Here is an 18,401-nt window from a genome sequence, read left to right as displayed (position 1 = left end):
CGCCTAGGTCAACGGGAAGCGTTGGGTCGTGGTGCTACGCACGTCACTCGGTGCCCAGCCGAGCCAAGACTCGACTCGTTTGTCGGAACATAATGTTACGTGTGCCTTGTAACAGCGGTATGAATAATAATAATAATAATAACAGTAATAACAATAATACTAACCGTAATAAACAAAACAATCTTAACACTTTAAGAAGTGTTTCAATTTTACGTATAGAACATGCGTACCGTACATTCGTAAAGAGGTCGTTGGTCGTGCTTCGTCGTGGCAACGTGATTTTTTTTAAAACTGTTTAATCCCTCACCACAAACAAGCAAAAAAATTTCTGCGAGTGAATTGTCGGTGATCATTGACCCCGTGTAGCTGTAGATCCGCGAATGCGTATAGGCATGCGAAAAATCATAACATTCGTATGATTGGGCATCGTTTGAAAAAGTTCCGAATGTTTAAACCTAAGTTCGTCCCCCGCCCTTCCTTTCCATCGTTTTGTTTCGTGACGGTAGTGCGACGTCGACGTTATTATTTAACCACTCCTTGGGTCCGCAGGACGCATGCGATCGTTGTTTCGACGTCATATGTAACTCGGTGCATTGTAATATAACATGCATACGTACATTCATACATATCCATGCAACCCAGAGAAGCACATACTGGACAAAATACATGTATCGTAATAATCCGATAAACGACGAACGGACCGCGTGTGCGTGCGTGATGCGGTTATGTATACATGTATATATGCATGCATATATACATGTATACATAATACATATATATATATATATATATATGTTGTGTAACCACGGCGATGCATCCTAGGTACAACACATCCGTGTATGCATATAATTTTACAAGTGTGCCAAGTGTGCGTCGTCTTCTCTACTCTTCTAACCCCCCCCTCTACACACTTGCTTGAGAGAGAGAGGGAACGCGCGACTCTCAGTTTGGTTGAACAAGGCGACGCGACGAGACGTGCGCCGCTGCAGACCCAGCGTCGGGACGTTAACGCGCCGTTCCCCCCCTCCTCGCCTCCTATCACTCGCTCTCACTCTCTCTCTCTCTCTCTCCTCTCATCAACTCTCCTCCACTTTCCTCGCTCCGCCTCGCTTCTCTATGCATCGGTTCGACCGCGAGCCGGACCGCGGTACCACTCTCACTTTTGCTGGCGCCGACGACACTCGTCGGGTGCCTCCAAAAATCGCCACCTAATCACGCATACTGCACACCATACGCTCTACATCGGTATACGTATACATATATAATATATATATATATTTATATATAATGTATGTATACCCGTAACAATAATACTTGTATCACTTTTATACATGCACATTATAAATACAAACGTATAAGCACGTTATTAATATATTGTATTAATACTGAAAATATAAGGTGTACATGTATATATATGATATATCTAAAAATAGAATATCATGTAATAACGAGAGAAGGCTAACTAAATTGTGGGTGACTACACGTAATCCATCTTTCGTACGTGCGTAAATGAATACATAATAACGAAAAGAGATAAGATTGCAAAGATAATATGCCTGTAATATATTTGTCTCGCCTGTTTAAAGATTAAACGTGTGTATGTGCATAAAAACTGTGATTCGGTCACTAATAATCGGTATTGTATTTAAAATACACGTACGCGTGCGTCGGTCCTTGTGTGCGTATAATCAATTTCCGTACGACTGACAATGCCAACTGTAACGTATTGCGCGCATTTAATTTCTACATGCTCGCGTACACTTGTACATACGTACAGACGACACACCGTTGATACAGTGAAATCGAAAGGTTTTTGACATTTTGCACACGTGGGTTTTGCGCCCGCTAGGCGCAACGCGCAACGCGTAACGCGCAACGCCGTTCGACGTTATTGTTGTTTTTTACAAGGCGAGAGTGTGCACGCACCTACACGTAGCTACTGCTGCATAGGTGTAGAGACACAGGCTTGCGTCCTATCGCATCTCAGCTGGGGTAGGCGATATACGTACACATACGTGCGTACACGACACAGGGAGCGCAGCGCGCGCGCCAACCCGAGGAGGAGAACTCGGCCGGCCGTTCGCTTCGTTCGTTCGGTCGTTCGTTCGTTCGTTCGTTCGTTGGTTGGTTCGTCTCGCGTAGCCAAAGTAACATTCGTAGTGGTACCGCCGACGCCGACGCCGACGCCGACGCCGCTCAACGACGTTTTACGCGCTGACGATCGAGTCTGACGACGACGACGACAACGACTACGTTACTACGAGGACGACGACGACGACGACGACGCGACTACGATGACTACGTCACCGCGTGTCACCCAAACGAGTGTCGGGTGCGTTACGGTTTGAGGAAGCAACGGTGCCTCAAAACATACATCCGTTCGCGTACGCACTCGTTAAGTGAAGTGACAAAACACGCGTATGATAAATGTGCAGGGTGCAGGTGAAGTTTCCTTTTTCATACCCGAACAAGTGTCACCGTGGATGAAGGTTATGGATATAAATTGTTGAATGTTGTTGTTGTTGTTGTTCTTGTTCGGCGTTTATCACGGTGCCGAGTTTACGAAACAAGGATTCGTCGTAAAGACGCACTCTGCCGCATAGGTACAAGTGTGCGGAGGAAGAGGAGCTGAGGGGGAAAGTGAAAGTGATATTGTACACAGGATTAATAAATTGCAGTTGTGCCGTTTGTCGGATATAGTACATTCCATACGTACGCGTGTACTTATATACTACGACTTTGCGGAGGGGTCAGTGTCGGTCGAACTAGAATTTCGTACAGCTACAGCTTGCAGTTCGTAACGCCCGTAAGTCGAAAATACGGGTACGGTGGCTCAAACCGGGAAGCAGCGCGTAACCGCTGCCGCCGAGCTTCAGGCGGAGGTGCGCACCGCCATAAGGGTTCTCCACGGCTGGTGCCCCCGACCGTCCCAACTCAATTTGGGGCATCACGGTCGGGGCGAGACTGTCCTCATGTCGCCGCAGACCCAGATCCGGGGCCCCGTTCACCCGGGGACCAATACGCCCGGACACCGGACCCCCGGACCATCGGCCGGCACCAATTCCGCCGCCCCCGCCTCCGCGACAACGGGAAACACCCAGGGACCACCGCCGACTTCCGTAGTTGTCAGTTCGACTTCCAGCATGCGACCGCCGCCTCCGCCCCCCCCACCCAGAGTCAGGCAATCCGCCGAGGGCAAGGGTCACCACCACGAGGAACCGACCAGCTCCATTCCCGATCTCGGTGAGATTCTTTGTCCCTTTATTTGAACCGCGGTCGTGGTCGGTCTTTTACACACTGATTCTTTAACGAGGCTGAAGTTGGTAACGTTAATGTATCGATGTACGTTGGGAGAAAAATTAATATACTAAGCCTTTGGAATACCTGAAGAAGTTAATTTCAGAAAATCTGAGTTTCTCGATTAGGTACTAACAGTTTATTTAATTTTAACCAATCCTAAAGTTGCGGTTTGACGACTTTTTGTTTTTTTTTACAAACGTGCGTCGTTGCAGTAACGTTACGAACTTTAGCCCGACGGTTGACACCCGTCGATGAGTGGTCCAATACGCAGATTGACTCGTTCTTTCAATGCTGTTTTCAACACGTTGGTAACAACTTTTTAAACGGATCGGTATTTTCCTAACCTAAAAGACGGGACCCGTTTGGTGTTCGTTCAATTCTGAACTAGTTTTTTATTTCGATATTTCGTTTGCGGCATCATTTTCAGGTTTCGAAATATCAAATTTCGTCTAGCGGTTAGTCAATGTGCGACGAAAGTAATATTCTTAAGATGAGGGCATTACATTATAGAACTTTGGACTGACTTTATCCTGTTTCGTAATCGTTTTTTATATTTTACCGTACGATCACAGATACGAAGAAATTTGGTGAAATTTCAACGTTTTAGTCTTACGTTAAAAAAACAAAAAAAAAAAAAGAAAGAAAACATTGATCGATTATAAGCGTATATTAAGACCGAGCATAATTCTTATGTGTATTACGCAGTTGGTATCTTATAATGATAAGTAAAATAAGTCGAGTGCAGTATAATACGTCACATCACGATTATGCATACCAATTATTATGAACCAAGTGTAGAAGAGTATACCCTACTTATATAAAAAAGAATAACCGACGTCTGGAGTAAAGAAGGAAATCTTTGGCGAGAGAGAGAGAGAGAGAGAGCGAGAGAGTGAGAGAGTAGGGGGAGAACGCACAATGCGTTGTCACACACTCGGTCTTACTTTATACATCGAACAACGAAACGGAGAAGCGATATTACGCGTATACAATATAAATTGCCAAGCGTCGTATTTTTGCGACAAGGTCAATGCCAATCACCCTCAGGTAACTGGCTGTGTATTTCGTACGAATAAACGAGAGAAGTACGTACCGAATGCAATGTAGAGAGTGATGAAAAAAGAATCCACCTTGCCTATTACGCATGTATTCGCTGTCCTCGGAATGTAACAGAAAACGGAGCGCGAAAGAGAGAGAGAGAGAGAGAGAAAACAAAATAAATTTAGTAACTTTGCAAATAAACAAGAAAGATTAATGTAAAAAATATTCTTTGGTCAATAGTTATCGCTCGAAATACGGAAAAATATGCAATGCATGCGGTCTGTCAAGTGCACCGGGAAATTCACTAAGTCGTACGTGGTAGGGTGACCGAGTAGTTTATTTTTACATACAATGCACTTGCGATATAAATTGTTTTTTTTTTTTCACTTATTAATCTTTCGTTTATCGTACCAGTGCGGAGATCGCTTTGGAATTCCAAGGCAATTTTTTCCAACTTTTCCTCATAATACATCAGACACCTGTTACCTAGAAACATGCGAGGTGCACGAAAACACAGAGAAATCTGCAGCGCAACGGTGATGATGTTATCTCAAGTAGTATTTTTTACCGCAGATAGGTACGAATTTTCGAAAATCCAAGAAACTAAAGTCGTGGTAACGACGATCATCATCGAATCGGCGCGTTATTTGTTGGCCTAATCTCGAATCAGGCGGAGCATGATCTTTCCATGGAAGAATTTTGTACCAAGAAAGAATTTTTATCGTATCGTACGTTTAACTAGATAGCTACTCTCAACACTCTCACGGTGGATGTAAGGCACAGATACCTCGTAGTCATCGGTTACGAAAGCTGTTGCATGCCGCCAGTAATGCTGGCTGTGCCATGCTGTTCAGAAACAACCGCGGAACCGCGGAGCTGGGATAGAATGTCTCAGGTGACCTTACGCCGGAGTGACCTTGTACAGTGCCGAGTGCTGCGGGCGCAGAAGTCGGCGTTAACGTATGTAGGAAGTTCCAATGTGTGGCAATAGTACCTCATGTATCACCGGTTAGTGGTTTTCAAGAGAGTTTTCGGAACCTCTCTCCATCTCTCTCTCTCTCACTGCGCGGTTACGGTCACGGTCACACATCGCGTCATCGACGTTGTTACGTGTTGGTCGGGTAGCATGTAGATACAGATCCAGGCAGAAGCTGCTCGCTGTATGCGGGCCGATTACACACGCCGACGTGTTTAACCGACCACCTATACACTAACTACGCTCCTTTGCTCTAGAGAACACTTTAAGGAACCTCGCGAAGCTTCCTCCTTCTCCTCCACCACCTCCTCCTCCTGCGGCAGCTCCCCGGTTTCCTGGCTTTAATTTATTCCATCTGAAATTAAACGCCGAAGGCAGGTTTCACCCCACCTATATTTATATGTGTGCCAACTCTATCCCTCTCTCACTCGCTCTCTTCTTTGCGGACGACGGTAGTAAGCCGGGCTCCGGAGAGCAGACCTTGACCTTCGTATTGCGGGTTCTTACCCTCTGATATTCAACGACGATCGCTATTGGTCAGGGAAACCTCAAAGTCCCGGAAATCTAGAGGATCTTTCGTACAGGTTATCGGTCGGGATAATAATATAAGAGGAAATGTCGATATAGAAACGTTCGTTCATTCGTCATCCAATTGTTTAGTTACAAATGGCGTCACCGATGGAAGTGATTCTGCTTCTTCGCAGCTTGTCGGTTCTGGTTCTCGTGAGGAGAAAACTTAATCTCCAGTCAGCGACGGTACGGCAAGTTTTTTCTCATTGTCAGACATCTTGTTGGTAGCGTGCAGATTGGATGTGCAGGGTGAGGATCAAATCGGCATTTTTTACGATGCGTAAAGTGCGGTAGAAATGAGAAGCTGAAGTGACGATGACCACACCCTGTAATTTGTTCAAAATAGCAATCCCATTGAGAAGAGAAATGTAAAGCTACCGCGGTGATTTCGGTGCAAGGAAAAAGAAAAAAAAACAATCTTCGTTATCCCTGGAAAAGTGGGTAAATGTAATCGAGAAAGAACTTCCTCAAGTACCGAGTAACTTACAAGGCGAACATGAATCATCGCATTTGTATACCGAAGCTCACGAGGAGGGTGTTTAGAACCGATTGGCCCTCGCTCTCTCCCTCTTCCCCTCTTCTCTTCTCTTCTCTTCTCTTCTCTTCTCCGGCTTATCTCTCAGCACGGTCGAGCGACTTACGCTCTCCAGAGGTCTCGTCTCGCATCCATCCCAACGCGTCGATGTCTGACGGTGGTTCGAGAGGCTGTGTGAACGTGCAGCGAGAGCGTAACACGTCCGTCTGTGTGCCCGTTGTGCACTCGGATGCTGCCGCTGCTGCGGGTCTTCGGGTCGTGGTCCTCTCGACCGTCCTTCACAGGGCGTGGAGTGCACGCACGCACGCACGCAGTGCCTGACTCTGGCTACGGGCTGCAGGCTGCTGCTGCTGCATCGTGTGCCACGGATCCAGACACCCTTCAGACAGTCTCCAACGACGGGGAGGAACGGAACGGAAGGGACGAGAAGGGACGAGAAGGGACGAGGAGGAAAGGGACGGAGGGGAGGGAGGCACTCTTGAAAGCTGTGTGGTGTACGCTCCCCGCCCCTCACTTACCTCCCGCGCTCATGTTCGTTCGTAACACGTGCGTCGAGGAGTCCGTGCATCCGTGGGTAAGGTACTCGCGCATGCCTCCCACCACGTGCGGACGCCTCGCGGTGCAGCATGAACTGCATTATCGCGTTCCGGGGGACGACGGATGCGATAATGTGTATATGTATGTGTATGTATATATATATATACGTATATGCACACATATATGTTCGTTTCACAGGATAATGGATATATTTTAGGAACTTGAAACCCACCGGTATATAATTATATGCTCCACGTATGTCTCTGCAGGCTGGAAAAATATTTTTTCTTCATCCGCCTCGTTGTAACGTCTATTTTTTTCTAACGTATTGAAGTTGGTAACTTTTTACGTTACGGAGGATTGAGGAAAAAATCATTGATTTAATGTCTTCCGGAATGACTCTGGATGTGTTGAGTTTTTCCTACGTAAGATATGCGTGATCTTCTATTTTGCTTTAGACCCTCGTGAAAGTAACGATATTTCGTAAAAATCCATTGTCACACGAACGTTACCAAACTTGAACCGCTTACATTTTATCATACACTCGTTTTTGAATAAATCTTGTTGATCGGAGAGTATAAAAATTTCGTCACTCGCGTATTAGACCGTTTCGAAGAAGAACCACGAACCATTTTTTATTATCCACTCCGTTCGGCGAAGTTGAAAAAATGTTGGAACAATTCGATCCAACACTGAAAACGTGGAATAGGTGTGACAGGTATAGGTATAAGGTACTGCAATGCTTGGTCCTGCATCGTGTGGCAGGGACCCTTGTCCGTTCGAGGGCTTCGACCAGACGCCCCCCCCCCCCCCCCCCCCCCAACGTTGTGTATAACGATCATCCTTTTGACGTAGATCGGCTTTGACCAAGTTACGTGGCTTGTACGTCGATCCTCCGCCGTGTGTGTTAATGCCTCGTGTATGTTTACATTAAGAGGCTTTTCCAACTGCGTCACTTACCCTTTCATTGCCGTTGTGCATGGCGCTTGGATGAAAGTCTAGACAATCAATCTAAACGATTTAACTTCAGTCTCACTGTCGTCTACTCCCTTCACTAGGATGGAAAATTTTTCACCAAACGGTTTCACTCTAATCCAGCCTTAGATTGTTATCATAGATGGCGAATTGATTTTTCCATGTGATTCGATCGTTTCTTAATTCCATGATAAAACGTTATGAAACGACTGATTCCGTGTTTTAGTTCTTCTTCTTCACATCTCCTTTTTCCTTTTTTTTTCTCTTTTTACTCATTGTCAGTATAAAAAGTTTCGGTATTCTGACCCTTTCGAGGTTGAATTATCTCCGATAAGAATACGTCTGACACCGAAAAGTTACAAGCTGCATCGTACGTATAAAAATGTGTATATATAGAGCAGCATGCACGAGATAGCGCGTTGCTGGGACGTAGCTGATTATACTCACACATTCGGAAATGCGACTGGTCCCTTAATTAACCGAAACTGTTTAATGGAACGAAGCCTGCATCGGAGGCATAACCACCACCGGCAGCCGACTTTTGGTTAGTTTATTTTTTCGACCTATGACGTGGCCGTGTACGTTTTCTCCAGACGGAGGGACGATCGGGGCTAACGACTCGTTGGTATAACGCGTACCGCGTTACGTGTTACGTCAATTTTGTGTATAGTTTATAACTCGCACCGAATGCTAGTCGGTGGACTCTCTCTCATCATCTGCGGTATAATACGTGGCGTGTAAAGTCAATTTTAAACTACGGAGGAAAGCCACGTCGTTGGATTGCGGATTTCAGGAAGGACTGTCAGGAACTGTCGTTCCGCAAATTTTTGCCGATTGGTGGGAATGCGGGTTTTTTGGAAAAAGAGCAGAAGTGATTTTTGGTTCTTTCTTTAGGCATCTTGTTGTATTTTTCATCAGAAACTAGCAGTGCGCCTAAAGGTTCTTTTCTAAACACGCACGCGTGCTACGTCACGCGCTGCATTTCCGGGGCTTTTGAACTTCCATGTTTCAGAGACGATGGCATTTTATTTAGGAAATCTGTGGAAATTACGATTATGTTTTAGACGAGCAGCAAATTTTTATACCAATTCTTATGTTCGTTTACAAAAACGATGAAATAAATTCACACCTCTCTTTTAGTCGCAACCGCATCCCGGCCTTGAGACTAGATAATTAAGATTTTGCAAAGTTGCTACATTTTTTGCCTATCGTAAAGGACAAACAGATGAATTCACGGAGAGAAGAACAAGAGCAGCTTTTTTTACTCAAAACTTTAGGAAAAGAGGGACACGTCGAAATTTTTTTACAAAAAAATACCCATGTCAACGATATTTATTTTTTTACCATAAATGTAGCAGATTTTACTTCTAATCCTAGAGTGGAATTCTGCATTTGACGAAGTATGTTTCACCAAAAAATCTTGCGTGTTCCTCTTTTCCTGCAGTTTTATTTAGTAAAATCTGCTCTCGTTCTTCTTTTCGTGTTGAGAATGAAAAAAACTAACGTATAGCCGCAACAAATGATATGGAAATTTAGATAAGCTAGTGAAGTAGCATCCACTGCACGCAATTTCTCGCGCCTCGTCATACACGCTTAACAATACAGACTGATTTGTTGCAAAGCAGTTTGTACGATAGAACGAACGAAGTAACAAATTACCGAGGTATCATCATCGCCAGTAGCTACGGGCTGCTGATACGGTTAGGTTCGGTTTTTCGAGGATATAATTAGCCGGTACGGTTTCATTATGGCCTCGGGTATGTATAAATTGTAAACACCGATAAGTCGGGAATGCGCAAGCCGTCCTGTGTTGACCTTATACAACGTTTCTAAAATTGACGAAGATTGGGTGTAATAACAACGTCTGCATATACAGTCTTACATCTATGCACATTCGTAGTGTATACCTAGATGCGTACGAGAAGAAAAATTTATACGAAAGATAAAATGAAAAAACCATTAGCGAGCATACGCGAATACGCAGAGAATATGCGAGGCTTCGACACAACGTGTAAATACATCTATGTATTCTATATATATATGTATATATTAGCGTGTATTAGTGTGAATTCGCGAGTCAAGGTAACCAGGAAATAAAACATATAATGCTACGTAATACGTGTTTGATCTTGTGTATCAAGTAAATCGCGAAACTGTGTGTGTGTGTTTGTGGCCATGCGAGACACCTCTTCAATACAGCTGCCGCCTCCACCTTCACCTCCACCACCACCTCCATCCGAGCCGCCTCCTTGGTCTTTTTCGTTTCTCGTTATCGTTTGAGCTTAAACGCGATAAAGACGAGCGATTATGTCATAACGATTTAATCGTAATCGAACGATGTCCTTGAATCATCGGTACGTATTATCACGAATTAGTCTGCGTGTATAAATACACTTTGTATTTTATAATTATGTAAAATGAAAACTAAATTTAATAATTGCCCAATTTATCTTTGAAAAATCAATAGTATGTTTATTTGAACGAAATAATGACGAATATGTCAGGTGAAAAACAAAAATAAGAAAAACGACGCCGCGAAGAATTCATTTTTCTTTAACATCTGAAATTATGTGTTGTTGTTTTTTTATACACACATATATATATATATATATATATATATTTTTTATGTTTTCACCGACTCGATATTATTAAACACCCGTCACTCGTATCGAACGTAAATGACAATTTGTTGTACATGTCGTAAAAGACGACCTTTAACTATAATACGTAACGAGCGCGTCGCAAGAAATTATTATACCGATCCTCGTCTCTTCGACCTCCTCCTCCTCCTCATGACTCGAGGTTTCGCCTCGCTTCTGATTATTTTTCGTGCGACCTTCTCGAAATAGTCGCGGATATTTAATCTTCTTGTGTGCCTATGCGTGTATGTGTTAATACGTGTGCACTCCACCACGTCGTTGGAAGATATAATGCTTTGCTATAGATTGCAAACTTGTATTTGCAAATATTCGAGGAAGTGGATGTGTATACGTGTGCGTGTGTATAGGTATAACAGCATAGATCGTTACGTATGTATACTAATAGGTGAAAACAAGAGACGAGGAGGAAAAAATAAAAAACAAGTCGACGCTCATCTATCCAATCGTTTTTGCAATGTCTTTTTTCCTCCGTTTTGACTTGTCAAGGTTACATTTTTTTGCCGACGTAAAATTATACAAGAGGCTTATATCGCATACCCACGTTACAGAATGAGACGAAATTACCGATCGGATTATCAAGATATCCAGCTCCTCCCCCCTTCACCGATCCAGAGGCTCGTACTAATTAATTGCGTATCAAATAACCGTGTCGAAATAATAGTTACGCGATACACGATATGAAACTAGTATACCCGATTTGCTACAAAAATTGCAACAAATGCGGCTGAGATCGCTGCTTAGCGCCTTAGTCGCTACATATTTCCACCCTCTCTCGAGACGAACGAACGACCAGAGGAGAGGCGCGGAGGGAAGAGGAGAGGAGAAACGATGGTACGGGTGGGGCAGAATGCGGCGAAACGCCGAAGGGAGGGCAAGGGTAAGGGTAAGGGTAAGACCGCGTCGCGACGAGAGGGGAGGAGGAAAGTACTCGGGGGTTCACTGTCTCGCAATGACCCCTGTACTCGCGCATTGCACGAGCCAAGGGGGAATGACCCAGTGCCCACCTCCCACCTTCCAACGACACGGAGAACGCCGCCTGGTGCGGCTGCAACCCACGTTACATGGTTCCTGCCGCACGGCGCCATGTTTTTTTTTTAAAACCCACCTTGAATGTATGAATGTACATATGCACGTATACCTTCGAACAACGTCGTCTATCGCATACTTACGACGCGACGATACGGAAATCGGCAAACTGGAGAGATTTTTTATTTATTTATTTATTTTTTTTGTAAATTTTGGTAATTTGGGGGTTTTTAATGGCGGGCTGCATATGATAAGGCGTTTGTAAAAGTGTACAGGGAAAAGTTACTTCTCCTGAAATGTGATTACCATATCGAAGATTCTATCTGGTACACGTACCAAATGTAGGCAAAAGAAAGACAAAGAATGAAAAATAAAAATAAGAACAGAAGAAGAGAACAAAATGAGAGGAAAAAAGTAAAACGTGCTTCTTGTACAAGTGATATGGAATATGCGGATAAAGATAAAAGGTGTGTATGTAGTTTTAAAAAAATGAATCAAGGATGCCGAATTTTATGTTGTTACTAATGGACGATAGAGAGATATGTCTGTGTTTATTATGTCCATGGCAGTGTTGAACAAGTAGATGATGTACATAATGACGGAAAGTTAATACATATAGCAAAAATAGAAACAGAAAAAGCAAGCAAGCGGAGAGAAAATATAAATTACAACAGATAAAAATCAATGAAATTGAAGCAGACTACAGTAGTGGAGAGTAGAATGGTAGGTTAAGACGAGAGATGAGATAAAATAAAATTAAAATTATAGATAAGAAGTAGAGTAAAGTTAGGAGATGTATGAAAAATGAAAAATGAGAGTATAATATGAAGTGAAACAACGCTTCGCTGCAACTTCTGTACTCCGCGTTATTTTCCTTTCGTTCGGAAGTATGCAAACTATACGTATATACATATTATACTGTACGTATATATACACAGGACGCGTTTTCCGCAAATCGCTTCGCGCTTAACGCGTGTAACGCCGTCTATGGGGTTAATCAGAGCCGCCGGCATGCGGGAGGTACAAGGGTGCGAGATAAGGGTCGACTGCAGCAAGCGGTTGGGCCAGACGCCCCTTCCCCTCTTCCTGCCCTTCTACTCTCCTCACTTCCCTCGGCGATACCACGGAATTAATAAGGGTGCAGCTCGTGATATCGGCGCAGAAGTTAGACTCGCTCGATCGCGGTGTAAAGAGGGGTTGTTGCCTTTGCGTACATTGTAACGCCGCCCCACAGCCAATCTATACGCACACACGCACGCACACTTGTTCTATTCTATACATGTGTACTACGTTACACCGCAGGATCTAGGCGCTAGGCGGGGCGATGCCATTGCGCTGCACTGTACTGCGATGAGTGAGGGTCGTTAATCCTGGCAAGGCGAGGCAGTGACCTCCCCGCCATCGCCTGAATTGATCCATACGTCCATCCTCGGAAGGATCAAAACTGAGGCTAAGGGTTGCAGCCTTGCTTTATTCTGTCTTGTTATTTTATTTACATTTCTATTTTCATTCTACGTACTTTAAAATTGAACGAAACCCTCGGTGCTAATCGTCGCTTGGTGGTGAAAACTTGTTCGACAATGCGATACGACAGCGATGACTTTTGACAAAATTTCCGAGAATCACGTGAAATGATTCGCAAGATCCGTTTCGCAGTCTGCGTGAATAAAAGTTGATTGCGTCTTGTGAAATTTTTTTGCTAAATTTTACTAGATCACCGCGTCTTTTTTTTTTTTTCATAGATATGAAGCGTTGAAGTGTCGCAATTTACGTTCGCTTTTTCCAAAAGTTGTACACTCGGATTTTCGTTTTTCATTTGTACATGAATATTTTTATACGCTTGACTATAATTCTCGCCTAAATAAGATGGAAAAATGAAAAAGAATTACCTTGAAGGAGACACGCCTTCGCGGTTATTCTTAAGGGGTAATACCACTCTAACGGCCGAAAAAAAGACCCAACTTTGATGATTTATTTTGATAACATGGAAAGAGGAATAGGATTTCTTTTCAGAGGGTTTATTTATTTTGATGCAAACTGGCGGCGACAGAACCAATCTTTGATATCGCCTTTTTTTAAAACTCCTTCACTGGAGGACGAATTTCTCGTAAAGTATAAGACCTCGAGCAAAAAATAAAAAAAAAATTTACAAAACATACAGACTATTACCTGTGGAACTAAGTAGAAGATTTCATTTAAATGAAATTTTGTCGAAGTGGTGCACTTTTGAAAAAATTAATCGATTTTTGGCCAAAAAATAAGTAGTAAATTGTTTATAAAATTAAAAAGTTTACAATCAATAAAAAAAACTACTACGTACTTCCATAGAAAACGTAGTTGTGAAGCTACTGTCGAAATTTCAAATCGAGCCATGCGACGGTGTTCAAATAATTTGTCCTCCCAGTTTGAAAAACAGTGGTTTCGATAAAAATGCGTTTACAGTTTTACGAGCTTTCAGCGCGCGACCCGAGACCCTGTGGTAAAATCAAGAATTCAAACTTTTAACAACATTTTTTCACTGTAGGACCAACTGGATATTGTTTTCATGACCGTAAAATATTGTTCAAGCCAAAAAAAAAAAAAAAAATCAAATTTTCTAAAATCTAGAGTGGTGTTACCCGTTAAGAGTGTTGGTACCAGGGATGATGAAACCATTCGTCGAATATCGCCACGCGCTTAACGCATTGATGTTACGCAATAGGCGAAATCAGGGTGGATTTTCATACTCTCGATTTTCTTCCCGTCCTTTTATCTTCCTCACCGGAGGGTGGATCTCGGGATTGTGTTTCAATGCGACGCGCGCGCGCACATTTTTCTCTACGAACACACTGGGCCGGCCACTTTCTTTTACCCTGCGGTACAATGACGGAGTGTGTGCATCACTTCCGGTAACGCTGCACGTATGCAGGTAGGTCTTGTGTTAGACCTGTGGGCAGATGTAACCAGCAGCCCGCTTTTGCCGTGCAGATGATCGTTTCTGAAGCGCTGCTGTGTCTCAATCCCGACCGGTTGCGGAGTAGACGTGCAAGGGTTGAAAGAGAGGGAGGTAAAGATTTCGAGGAAAGATTTTTTCCGGTTGAAAAAAACCGGCTGCGACTTATTTATTTATTTATTACATCGTCAAAGATATATTTATTTATTTATATAAAGTACACACGGACGAATCGCTCCACGGGTATCGCTTTTACGCGATGCGCGGACGGTGTTTCGTCATGTATTCAGGGTGACATTGTCCAATTGCGCAAAAGGCACGCCCCGAGCGCACGCGCGTTTCACGTAACGAATTGTAGGCGTTGCGTAACGGGGAAAAAGACGGAAATGCAGAAGCCGACGCGTGTCACCGACGACGCAGAGACACCCGGAGGATCCCCTCGCAAGCCGCAGCTGCTGGGCCAAAGATGCAACCCCGGATACCTTGTTCCTTGTGAAAATATAATACGGGGGGTGTCGCGTTACGCTCGCGTTAAATGGTAACGAAGTAAACGCCGCTGCAACGCAACGCAGCCGTTATTTGCTGCACGTCGTAGCTACGTTTCACCGAATTCACGGAAGAGCTTCAGGGATTCGGTGGAACGATTCGCATCAGCTGTCGATGGGTGTGTAGGTGAATTTGGTTTGCGCAAACTCTCCTCCAACCCTTTTTACTCGCTCACAATGGGCCGGGGTTCACGAAAATGCAACCGATTCATACACGCTGCGTAGGTAAGCTGCGGTTTGACCGTCTGCAGCCCGCCACCCGCGTTTCACCTAACTCGAAATCCCTGGTTGCAATTATTATTATTATCGTCCCTTTGCAGAATACTTCGGGCATCCTCGCGAATCTTTATTCGTTCGATATAATACAGCGAGGGGTGGAAGGCCTCTCTTGTGTCGCGATCGAATTTTGACCACGTTTCAAGAGCAGCAGCTGTTCAGTCTGTAACACGGGATTCAACCAACAGGTGTTTACCCCCACCAAAGTAGATGGGCAACAACGTGGAAAACCCACGAGGCAAAAGCCTCGGAATTTTGCACCTATCGTTTTATCGCTCCGCAGACACGTTTGTATCCGATTGGTAAGCAATTCTTTTCTTTTTTTTTTTTTTTTTTTTATCGCTACCTCACGGGTTTTCATGAAATTTTAAACAATTTGTATCGACAAATAAAAAAAATGTCACGAAACTTTTTTTTTTCTTGTGTCGTTTGGATTTCTGATTGCTGTTGGATTAGAATTTTTGTTTTACGAAATTAGATTTCAATGAAATTGCTTTATATATTCGCACACTCTACTCAATTTCTGGAATATATTTTGGTTATCGTTTTGTTGGAAGAAAAATTTTGCGTGAAATATTTTTGATTCTAACAAAAGGTGAACTTTTTCCTACTCTTTTTATATCAATTCTTATTCACGTTGACGTTGAAAAGGTTAGAATTGATGGATGGATTTTGCGAAATGAAAATTCGAATCTCAAAGGCGGAAGAATACGTATATACGGTAGAATTGTAAGATCATCGAGAGTCCAGCTGCTCAGGCCGGTGCAGGTATATGCATAATAGTTCAACCCTTACGAAGGGTTACGCGAGGAAGTCGCGGGTGGTTTTCACGTAAACACCGAAGAGCGAAGAACAGCTGCTGTTTGCGCAAAATCCCTTTCCTTTCTCGTCGTTTCCATTATTTGGGAAAACTCATAATATGTACAATGTATAGATATGTATTATGTATATAACTATGTATTATTCAACCAGGACGAGGCATCTGCTTCTCCCCTTAAAAGCTGCAGTTGTTCCGCTCGGCATTAATATACGGGTAACGTGATGAAACTTTCCGCGTGCAGATAAATAATCGTCGAAGTGAAAGAAAAAGTAAAACGTACATAGTCTCTGTACGATATTCTACTGAAACGGATGAATCTTCAAGGGGTGAAAATCATTCCACTGAATGAAAACCTGCGATGCATCTGCCGATGTTTAAACCTGCTTTTCGAAAGCGTACAAATCCAGCACGTGGCATTCATTCGCTTATACTCATCAATTTTATTATTCGAGCAGGTAGCAGGATCGTCGCGCAGGTGAAACGGAAGACGAAGATCCCGATCTTTACCTTTTCTACAGTCCCTTATCCCTTCGCTCTGAATACCAGCTTCTCGAATCCCCCCGCCCAATGAACAATAGAACGGAGTTCCGATTGCTTCCCGCGGGATTTCCTCCGCGTGCATGAAGAAAACCGTCGAACAATTGCACTTTTACGATTTCATTTTTATCGGGATGATATCGCTATCGAATTTTCGGCCGTAACAAACATCTTGCCGCATCGTCCACGTCGTTGTAGGTATGATACAAACGACGAACATCGTTTTTCTGTCGAAGAGAATGAATTTTGGAATGGACTTGAATTTTCAACAAACTGTAGGAAAGCGACATTTTACCACGTTTCTATTAGCTCACTCTCATGTCTGTCCGCTCGATACAAATGTTGCAATCGATTTTAAACCAACTTCCCGATGAGCCAGAGACTTGAAAGTTTAAACATAGCTCAGAACCGAATGATGCGATGCTATATTGCATGTACAGTCATTCTAACATTCCAAAATGACCATGCTTATCTTCTCATCTTCGAATTGAGGTTTCGCCAACCTACGATTAAACCTTGACTCCAGCGTCGGCTTGGTCATCGGTGCTTGTCGACCCTGTGACAGGAACAGCAACTGCACGAGCAGCATGCAATTCGCAGCTCGTGTTCTCGGAGCTTCGCGTTTGCAAGTCACAGAAGCAGCAGCAGCAGGCTGTGCCGCCTCAAGGTCCAAGGCGAACGTTGGCCCCTCAGCGGTCAGAGACCTTCGATCGACGCGTCCTCCCGCAGGGCACTCAGATACGAGCCCTTTTCGCGCACCCTATATTACACCAGGGTTCGCGTGCTTTGCTCACCGCAACGTGGTTCGTCATGTGTATCGTGTATATAATGCACCGCGAGCAGTCGACGCGTTCTGGGTTCTCCAAAACCCAGGAGGGGATCGGAAACTGCAACGATGTTGAAGCAGGTAACGAGAAACGTTGTCACGAGAGATCGGGAAGAAATTCGTTATTTTGCAATTTTAGAATGACTTTCGAGGAGTTTTACTTTTTTAATAGAGGTATGGGTATGTTTGATTCGGTATAGTTTACTATATTTCAAACAATTTTAATCACGCGTAGTAACGGTCTTATCTGAACATGCACCGTTACGGTAAGTAACGTGACTAACTTCAATTCCGTAAACTGCAGGACGAAGGATTGTAAATCACGATTGATTTTTATTCATCGTACGAAGGGGACGCAGCTTGTTCGTCGAAAATTATATTTCACATCTTTTCACTGGTTTGGTAGCTTCTCACGTTGGTCAATTTCTCACATTTGCAACGATATTTATAACTGGAACATGATTATTCCTCATATGGTATACTTTAAAATTATTTACCTACGTCAGTCGATGGTGGGTGGCAATCGATCTGCGGAATGTTATCTTGTTATAACGAGAGTTGAAGGGGGGAGGGAGAGAGAGAGAATGAATATAGGAATGTAAAAAAGGAAGAAGAAAATTGAGGGAATGAATGAACGCGGATTTACGTTTGATAAGTGGGCAATACGTACAAGCGTTTATACAAGCAATCAAACTGTATCATATGTACTGCTGCGCGTCTGGACTCTCTTATCTTGGCAAAGTCTGGAGTACCGATTGGGATGTGCGAATTGTCGTAAGAGGGGGAGATAGAGAGAGAGAGAGAGATAAATAAGGCGCGAATACGAACGAGTCGCGGAAGGTTGG

At 43.7% G+C, this 18,401-nt stretch overlaps 1 protein-coding gene across 2 annotated transcripts in view; it reads left to right on the top strand.

Annotated features, from left to right (window-relative positions):
• Positions 1-18,401, top strand: part of LOC124181124 (nuclear hormone receptor E75) — a 146,442-nt gene that overhangs the window by 19,834 nt on the left and 108,207 nt on the right. Inside the window, exon 1 of one of the 2 annotated variants that reach the window (XM_046567371.1) lies at positions 2,813-3,243. The exons of the other annotated variant lie outside the window; for it this stretch is intronic. Coding sequence (XP_046423327.1) covers positions 2,973-3,243 — 271 coding nt within the window. The 5' untranslated portion in view covers positions 2,813-2,972. Of the gene's footprint in view, positions 1-2,812; positions 3,244-18,401 lie in introns of those variants that run through there. 2 annotated transcript variants of the gene reach the window in all.

Source organism: Neodiprion fabricii, chromosome 4, assembly GCF_021155785.1.
Source record: "Neodiprion fabricii isolate iyNeoFabr1 chromosome 4, iyNeoFabr1.1, whole genome shotgun sequence".
NCBI classification, from domain to species: domain Eukaryota; kingdom Metazoa; phylum Arthropoda; class Insecta; order Hymenoptera; family Diprionidae; genus Neodiprion; species Neodiprion fabricii.
This window is presented reverse-complemented; position numbering and strand designations above follow the sequence as displayed.